Raw genomic sequence first — 9636 nt, 5'->3', positions numbered from 1 at the left:
GCAAGACAAACTAAACAAAACATTGTAAAAATATTTAAGAACAATCAAGAAAGCAATAAAAGGTGAAAGCAAAAATAAGACTTGCAAAAATTTAAGAGAAAAATAAGAAAGCAATACGTATGAAAGTTAATGTGAGAAGTTTGAACTAAGTAGGTCATGAATTATTTTAGCAAAGTGGACACCAAAAGAAAGGGACACACTACCCATATGAACACGAAAGATGAAATGTGTGAAGATAAAAGCAGGTAATACAATTTCATACAAAATCAAAGAGAGAAAGACACTCTCATATAGAATTAACATTTTCCTAAAAAAGAAATAGATTATACTAGCATAATCTAAATACATCAATAATTCATATGCAACCTGTAGACTTTGGGGGATCAATATAGCCACTCGATATAAAGAAAATGTCAATATCACATACCTTTAGATAAATTTTTTCTCTAGATAAATTGAAAATAGATGACAATAGTTAAACATGCATATAGAAAAAAATTATATTTAAAAGCAACGGAATCAAGCACATAAATCAAGCATACAGACTTTTACATTGCTTTACTTCCTAGCAATAACAAGTTTTAAAAAATGAACAATATGGGAATTGAACACAAAGACAGCACAAAAACTTACTATAAACGAAGTTAAAGAAGCAAAAAGGGTAAAGAAAGAACCCAGAAAAGAGGTTAGCTTTTAAAAAAAACAATTAATCAAGACAGAGGTGGAGAAAAGGTAATTTTATTTGTATTTATAGTATGCGAACACAATTCAAAGTTTTTCAAGTCACAAGGAATGTGAGAGAGTAAAAGGTTCTCCAAACAAATACAAGCAACTATATAGGCTACCAAAGCTGAACTGTAAGACGTGACTATTTGGATTTCTTAGGCAAGACAAAGGTCAAAATAAGATGATGATCAAGGAACAGAGAACCTTGCAAATTTCCATTTCTAGGCTTAGTCAAAGAAATCAGAGAGAATTAAAAGCCTTGAGTTATTTGAGAGATAAAAATCAAGATAATGAGATGAAACAATTTCTTTCTATATAGCAAAATTCATTGTTCTTATTATCCTGAAAAGAATTATTCTAATACAACAGCACTTGTACTATGCATAATTGTATATATTATATAGCAAAGACAAAAGATGGTTGTATATCCTTGACCATTTCTTTTTTTTCTATATACACTTCCAAACTTAAGGGCTAATGTTAAGGACTTAAGGACGAACCAATATTGCAATCAAGAGCAAAAGCGTTGGCTTAGTATCTGGAGGAGGGAAAAAGAAGAGGAGACAACAACACTTTGCTTAGGTGTAAAATGAGAGCATGGTAATAATCAATTATATTGGTATGACATCACTCCCCCTACTACTACTAGTAATTATAATAGTTTCATTTCAGCTAAGCAAATTTGGTCGAATGTGGCGTCGAAATTATTCCCCTGGAGTATGTCAAAACTTCCTACTGAGTCCAAGTTTCTTAGCATAGGTGATACAAAAAAATCACCATTCTGCAAACTTAGTATAGTTGTTATAGGCAACATCATTCTATAACAATCGCTAAAGTAAGTCCAAACTAATAATTACCCACTTTTGAAAAGAAAAAAAAATCATTGTAACTGCACAATAGCACTCCATCCATCATGTGTTTCTTCTCTGTGCAAGTCATCCCATTGTCACCAGAAGCCAAAGGCATGGTTAAATGGTTCATGCCTTAATTGGAAAGATTCATTCAGTTTCCATTTACCTTATTATGTAAACATAGATTAACATGCTAAACATTTCTATTTAGTATAGAAATTTGGAGACTCCCGCATTCTTTCCAATTCTGGTTTGTAAAACTATATGATTTATGGGGATGACTACAATATATTTTTGTTTTAATCTGACTAGTACAAAAGAAAAATAAAATTCAAAACTCAATCCTGTCAATCTCTTTTTAATTCCAAAGAATTTGTCGTCAATCACAACTATCACGATGCTCCCTAACAGTTCAATAACTAGGCTTCAAAAGGTAGAACAGTTCCAAACACCTGAATGAACATAGACTTAATGGAATTTATATAGGGAGAGAGAGAGGGGGGTACCTTAATTTCAACGCTGCACCTTTTGTTAGTGTAAGGCTGAGAGCTCCTATCTCCGTATGAGAACCTACAAGGGCAAATCTTTATCAGGTTACAAATAAAAAAAACATACGGGTTCAGCTTGTTAAGATAGACATAGCCTCACCTTTCGCCGGTGTTGGTGTATTGATTTGATTGAGCGGGCTGTGAGAAAAGGGTGATTCAGTAGAGAGAAAGATGGAGGTGTGGGAGAAGGAGAGAAAAGAGACGTGTTTTTATTTATTTATTTTGTTTTGTTTTCTAGTTTTCTATTTTGGTGAAACTTAGGTTTCCATTTTAATTTCTTTATTTTCTTAATGGGCGGCAATAGCAAAAAAAAAAAAGCGGGCTTTAGCGAAAAATAGAGCGTCGTAACTAAAAAATTTTGTTCACCAAACTAATTTGATATTTTCCGACGATAATTTTGTCCCTAATATCAAGTGAATTAGTGACGTGTATTATTGTGTAGTTGAAACCCCATTACTAGCAACGATTTCAAATAACGTCGGTACTAAAATACAATCACCAACGCTCCTAAACGTAGCTAAAATATAAAAATCAATTTACAACGTTGAATACGTTGCCAAAACTATATTTTTGTTCAACTAATAACGATTACAACTTTTGCCATCGCTAAAACTCGTCAGTAAAAATATTTTTCAGAAGCAAGTCAAAATAGTATTGGCTACGATTGAAAACGTCGCCAAAAGCAATCATTGGCTACGATATCATGTCGTCGCTAAAACTTTTGTCGCTAAAAAGGCCATTTGTTGTAGTGCAAGCAAAAAATGGGGTATAATTTTCTCCTTAAATACGCGATGCGCAAATTTCAGTTGTAGAGTATTTGTAAGCCGTGAACCTTGACAACCTTTGGCCCTTGAGGAATATGCCTCCCGCCCGGCAATGAAGCGTACGCCTCATGTAGGGCACGATACTAGCCTAAAGGCGTCCCTCAAAAATCATTTTTAAATGCTGTAATGTCGCGGATCTAACCAAAGAATAAATGGAAAAGGTACATAACAAATTCAAGAGGAGTGCTAGCAAGCCCATCACCATTTCATTAGTTCCGAAACACTCTGCTAAAGGTCAAACTTTCTTAATTGGCAAATTGCTTCAGCGGTGAGAGAGAAAGCAATAGGAGAAATAAAAAGTGAAAAAAATAAGGAGGGAAAACTCCTTTGGTCGTGGGCATTATTTTTAGTTTTGCTCCTTTCAGATACTACAATCATATATATACTCATTTTCTTCCTCGAAGCTTACTGCATACATGTCCCTAGTACTTGGTGATTTTATTTGCTTCTCAAATAGCAACTGTTTTATAGCAACAAATTGTGAATGGTCAGCATTTCCTTTCCTATCCCATCGTTACAATAATGTTGTAATGATTTGTGTAACTATTTATTCTTCTTGTACTTGACTTTTTGTTTTGGTAATAAGAAACGGGTAAAAAGATGAATAAAGTTATAGTAGATTAGTAGTTGAGATGGATGTTTGGGGTTTTAATTGAAAGTGACATAGATTTGAATTGGAGTATGAGTGTGCAGTCCAAAATGGAATTGAAGGATCAAGATTTAACCCCAACTTTAATATTTTAAAGAAGATGAGACTTTATGATATTTGTGAAGGATTGTCTTGTTGGTGTGCTTGGGATTTTTTAAGGGAAAAGAGAGATGGGGCTACATAAATGATATGGGATTGTTACACATTGAGTGCTTTTTATGTTTGGTTTTCTCCATTAGACGGAGACACAGAGAGAGGATCTATGTTCATCGGATCTGTGTAAGCTTCTCTTTTGAGAAATGGCTCTGTCCCTCTATCTTCTCTTATCAAACTGTTTTACTTTTTTTGTGATAAACTCTTTTTTCGGTCAACCGTGACATATCTCGTCTCTTAAGCAGAGTGTCTCGAAACCTGTGAAAGTAATAATGAGCTCACTAGCATTTCTCTTTCAACAGTTGCTATTTTGCCATTTTTTATTGTTTTATTTTTTGATAAAATACATAAAAGATTGGTGGAGATAATCGATCCCTATCCAGACCCAAATGTGAAACTATTATTTTAAGGTTATGTGCCTACTACCTATGAAAGGTTTATTAAGAACAACTATAGTGGTTTTTCTTTTCTTTTGCCAAAACTTAGATCAGACTAGAAACCTTTTGATGATGGAAATCCGTGTTTAAATTTCAGAACTTATACTTATCATTAAAAAAAAATATGAAATTTCTGTCATCATCCCATTTCAAACAAATTATTCGACTTTCCTGGATCCCGTGTCAATTTGTTTGCTTGCGGATTTCTGATGTCTCAGAACCCGCGTGGTCAAAAAGATTTGTTTACCACATTAGCATTGGTTTCGTCAATTAAATGTCTAGAAGGAATTACATCTATTTAATGTGTTTTAGGCCATGGGTTGGGATGCCAAATTCAGTATGGTGGAAAACAAAAAACAATTATTGGAAGTTTTGGATGCGAGTATAGTGTAGATATCCAAATCTAATAGGTGATCCTCCGAAGATTTCTTGCTCGTATAGGTCGAGTCATGTCACAACCTTTACATTTATTATTGTTTTAACTTTGCCTCCTACTTGACCCCCCCCCCACAACACACACAGACACAGACACAGCACCCCCAACTCGAATTCCAAAAGCACACCTACGTGAAGAATAAGGGTTGATATTTGCTGGATATGCTCTACTCACATTGGGTATCATTCTCAAAATTTCTCATTCATACATTTCTAACCTGTGCCAAAATTGTGCTCAAGTTTGGTTGGTCCACATATTCTCAACTCTTTTGATAAGGTTAGACGTTTAAAAATGAGGCAAGTTTTTCAGAGGATGATCTCGATGTTAGGAGGATCAAACTCATAAAAAACCAGCCCCTTATACATTGTGTAGGTCCAATTTGAAAGTCCAGTTGGGAGGAAAAGATATCAAATTCACATTTAGTAGTTTGGGGTCAATTAAAATAATCCCAGTATTACATATATCTTTTAATTTGACGAATTAATCCTGATCCCTGAATGGTTAGTATAAAGATATTCCCTTTCAAATATTGCTACTGTTGTTTCATTGTTTTGCATGCTCAATGTCATAATGATTTTCCAACTTGAACTTTGAGACTGAATTAGTACCATTGTCTTCCTCATGAATGTGTTTTCTGTTATTGTCTTGTCTATGTATGCACCTTTTGTGTAATTCTAGGATTTCCACTATAGCTTTCTCTTTAATTGCATTGTGTTATGTCTAGAATTCTGATCTACATTTTCTTCATTTTTTTTTACAATTTTTTTTTCTCTTGAAAACTATTGGAACGTTCTGATCCTCCTAATGTTATTATATAGTGGAACGTCGAATTGCTACTAGCAAGGCTATTACGGATGCGGAGGTTGAACATCTCTTGACTCGGCTGCGTTTGCTTCAATCAGGGTTCAACAGTGAACAACTGCAAGCTCCTGCTATTCAGTTTTTCAAAGAAAATATGCCAAATCTTATTTTTAAAATAAATGAGAAAGATGAACGATTTGAATTGAAATGGAAAGATAAGGATGGTAATTTATCTGTTAGCTACAGTGCTGAAAGAAATATGCATGAGTCTCTTCTACAACAGATGTCTAAAGCTTATCCTGATTTTGCACCTGGAGTACCTCAAGGCAGTGGCTTTGATTATTCAAATCAAGCAGGTGTGTCTACAATTTGCTTAATATATATCTACAGAAAAAGGGTTTTGTACAAAGGGCACCTACGCGATGAATGAAGAGCTCATTTTTGGTGTAGATGATCTCTCCACCATTGATATCATCCTCACAGAAAATTAGCTCATTTGAACATTTCTGACCATGTTAAAAATTGATTTCAATCTTTGAAATTATTTGATGGTCCAGAATTGTTCAAGTTTGGATCCATTTTTTACAAGGTTTGAAATGTCAATAAATTAAATTTTTGTGAGGATGATCTCTATGTGGAGGAGACCATATCCACCAAATATCAGCACTTGAGTCATCCTCTAAGGTCACTAAAGGACCCTTTGTATAATCCTTTGTGCAAAACCCTTTGTATGTAGATCCTGTCCCATTATATATTTTGGTTTTTGAGTTTTGCTGTTTCTCAGTGCGAGTCTTTGTCTTTTGACAGTGAATACTATGGATCTTTTAGGTGCAGCAGACTTTCAAATTCCAGATTTTGTATGCTATCACGCACCATATTCATTATTTATGTGCTTTTTATGATTTAAAGCTCACTTTAGTATTATCGTCACCTGTCTTTAATTTGGTTTTCCTTATTTGGGATTTTGCTGCTAGGTAATGGAAGGGCCATCAGAGTCTCAGATGCTTGGACTGCAAAATGCTTTCCAAACTCCTGGGGTTTGTAACTTCTTTGCCATATATATATATATATATAATACTGTAAACTGTTTACATTGGTACCAAATATTCGTTATATGTATATAACTTAAGCTGTTTGGTAGAACCAGGGTCGCTCAAATAGGTAGCAAAGTAGGCAATTGCATAGGGCCCCCAAGTCATATGCTCAAAATGGCCCTATTTGAATCACAACTTGTATTGTTACTGATCAGTGAAGGGCCCATGTAAGCATCAGAGAGGCTGTGAAGTTCCTCCAATTTAATAGATATAATTATAATGCACTATATGTGAACAAAATTTGTTTTGAGTGTGTAAATTGAAAAGGATACAGAGAAGTTTATGCATAGATTCTGGATCTTTATAGTGCCAACCTTGTGTCATCTTTTTGTTGGTGATTACATTTGGTGCAATTTAAATATAAATCCCAGATATTGGGAACTGGCTAACTATTTTGTAAACAACAGGGTGAACAGGCGTATTCACAGAGACTGTCTGTTGGTATGACTCCCAAAACTCTCAGGTTACCAAAGCCTGGTGAGATGCTTCTCTCTGTCCGAGGTTCTCCTCTTGGTGTGTACAAGGAGGATGGCATGGAAGCAATTAACGGTATGCCTTATATCTGAAGATGCAATTTCTGTTTATGTGTTTCGTGTTTAATTTCTGATGTTTAATTTGCAGAAATGGAAGAGGGCTAACTGTTTTAGAACACTCTGGTCAGTATTCTTGAAGATTTTACATCTCCACTAAAGCTGGTTCAAGAGATGTTTTGTGGTATATTATCACTTTGTTGGCCTACTGAATATGTTCACTTGCGGTTATATTCTAGCCATAATCTTAATACAATGAAAAAAGTTAGTAAGATCCAGTCCATTTAACACCATCTTGCTGTTTCTTTATTTCTCTTATGTTGCACACTTGCACTAGTACATAGTTTAGTTAGTAGTTGGAGAATGACAACCAGTCACCAAGGCAGCTCTTTCGACTTCATCGACGCTTAACTGTCTCAGCTCTTAACTGGTACTTTGTGTCTTCCTTTTATGTTTGCATTAAAGACATAGGTCTCATGTAGAAATATCTGTACTATATATGTTTGCCACAGGCGTATCTTGTAATATAATTTACGCTGTAGCTATATTGTTAAACCAGATTGTTTTTTGCATTTTGTTCAAGTATGCATTTTGTAATATAATTTACCGATATATGTCGGTTCGATATATTTCCCAACATTGAAATATTGATAAATTTCCCAACATCGAAATATTGATAAATTTCCCAACATTGAAATATTTGGCTTTTTTTTTTTTATTATTTTTTTTTAAAAAGAATCCCTACCGAAACCACTACTTAAAAACCAACCTTGCACTTGACAAATACTATCGACCTTGGATAGACGTGAAGTGATTTTTAAGATGGTTTTTAAGTTTTTTGATAAAGCATAAATCCGGAAGAGGGCTCATTTGTTGGCGCCAGAGGCCATTGGGCTTCTTTATTATAATTTTTTGCTCGTAGTCCATCTAAATTCTAAAGTGTACGAAAGTAAATTTGCAGGTACTTTTTAGAGTACAGTGACTACACAAAATGAGGCCCGTTTTCTCAGGTTTACTGCTAAAGCCCAACTACAAGAGTGGGATCTCTCAGGTGTTTCTGATAGTATTCAATTCATCCCCCTCGAACAAATAAAAAGTCCTCCCTTACTCTAAAGCTAAGAGATATGTAACTTCAGCTGTCACTACTTTAGCTTCTTTCTAGTTTTTTCGCTTTAAATCTTGTACTAGCTGCTCCAACAGGCAACAACTTTCCCATCCTTGTATCAAGTCAAGGCTCCAGTTGTTGCCCAGCCTATACCCCTCTCCATCAAGTCTAACATTAATATATTCCTTGCGTATTAGGGGGAACAATTTAGTAGTAGAAAAATTGAGTGGAGAATTGTTTGAGACTTTGACTAGGGGCGGCTCAAGACCATTGGGGGCTAAGCAAAGTTCGAATAGGGAGCCTTCGAACTTCATATTTCATATGAATGCAAACAATAAAAAATGATTCCAAATTTTTTAAGTTTCTTTTTTCTTTATTGCACACTATTATCAAACTAACAAAATGTTGGAATCTCTTTTGTTATTTCAAGCTACTTATGTGTGTGCAAAGTGGAGGAGAAGAACATTGAGTGTTCTCTCCACTTTTGTGCTTTCTTGATAGTCCCACATTGGTAAGCCACCACTTACTTTGTAAGTATTTAAGGACTTCCTTTAGCATAAAGGTGTGCCCTTAGGGTACAAAGGCTTTTGTGTTAGGAAGGAGGACCCACACTAAGCCACACATGCACGCCCACCTACAACCTCCTAGTCGGGTTTGTGCTTGGGCTTGGGCTTCTACTGTGTGACAGGTTAGTGGGTAGTGAGCTTGGCCAATTCCCTAAAGTGCTTTTGCTTCTCCACCACGTTTCTGTGTTCTAATTAATAGTAGGATTCTAATACTGTATTAGAATAAGAACAAGACTCACGTCCAGATCTATTCACTCAAGATTACAAACCCGAGCTTCTTATTCTCTTATTCCTTACTAGTTGCCAGAGAGAGTTATCTGTCGTTCTAGAGAGAAGTCTGTTTAGTGCAATTCAGCATTTTGTTATAACCATTGCATCATGTTAGGAGGATGCCACTGTAGCCTTTTTGCACCGTTGGAAGGGGTGAAATCTTTCCTTAAGGACAGTGTCATACACGCCTTGGTTGCTATTGTTCCTTCTGTCTTCAACTTGTTGCTGTTTCCAAACATCGGTTCTAAAAATCTTAAGGAATGACTTCGAGATGTCTACACCACCAACCACACCAAACAAGGAAACAAATTATGGAGTCATTAAGGTCACTTTTGATATGAGAGATGCTATGCCTATACAGTCTGCTCGCAACCTACCTAATGTGTCCAAGATTGAATCTTTCAGCGCTTCTCACTTCAAGCGTTGGAAGGAGAACGTGTACTCAGCCCTAGATATTCTCAATTATGCGAGGTATCTTATTGAAACTGCACCCATGGAGGGTTCTATTGATTTCGAAAGAAATCATGCTTCTTGGCTCAAAGGTAACAAGGTATGTCATCATGCAATTTTGAGTACCCTGTCTAATGAGATTTTTGATATTTACTATTCATCTAAGAATGCATATGATATATAGGATAGTTTGAAC

General features: G+C 35.3%; 1 protein-coding gene across 4 annotated transcripts; it reads left to right on the top strand.

The window, feature by feature from the left end:
• Nucleotides 1-4505: 4505 nt before the first annotated feature.
• LOC147487659 (uncharacterized) lies at nt 4506-7342 on the top strand. Of its 4 annotated transcripts, none has more exons than XM_086572922.1 (6): nt 4506-4803; nt 5443-5781; nt 6233-6282; nt 6400-6462; nt 6927-7068; nt 7141-7342. In XM_086572922.1, the coding sequence occupies exons 2-6, from the start codon at nt 5580-5582 to the stop codon at nt 7155-7157; spliced, it is 474 nt and encodes a 157-aa protein (XP_086429048.1). In that variant the 5' UTR covers nt 4506-4803; nt 5443-5579; the 3' UTR covers nt 7158-7342. The 4 variants fall into 4 exon arrangements, with proteins under 4 accessions (XP_086429048.1, XP_086429049.1, XP_086429047.1 ...); XM_086572923.1 differs by having other exon boundaries at nt 4760-4900; XM_086572921.1 differs by lacking the exon at nt 4506-4803 and adding an exon at nt 4908-5124.
• The last annotated feature ends 2294 nt before the right edge of the window (nt 7343-9636 follow it).

Source organism: Coptis chinensis, chromosome 7, assembly GCF_015680905.1.
Source record: "Coptis chinensis isolate HL-2020 chromosome 7, ASM1568090v1, whole genome shotgun sequence".
NCBI lineage: Eukaryota > Viridiplantae > Streptophyta > Magnoliopsida > Ranunculales > Ranunculaceae > Coptis > Coptis chinensis.
Note: the sequence above shows the minus strand (reverse complement) of the source record. Positions and strands in the feature narration are given on the sequence as shown.

Excerpts from the sequence above, each read along its gene's own strand:
- LOC147487659 (XM_086572920.1), top strand. The coding sequence starts at position 5,250 with ATGTGTTTTCTGTTATTGTCTTGTCTAT. Across the intron at positions 6,283-6,399 it reads ACTTTCAAATTCCAGATTTT|GTAATGGAAGGGCCATCAGA; the intron begins GTATGCTATCAC and ends TTTTGCTGCTAG. Across the intron at positions 6,463-6,926 it reads ATGCTTTCCAAACTCCTGGG|GGTGAACAGGCGTATTCACA; the intron begins GTTTGTAACTTC and ends TGTAAACAACAG.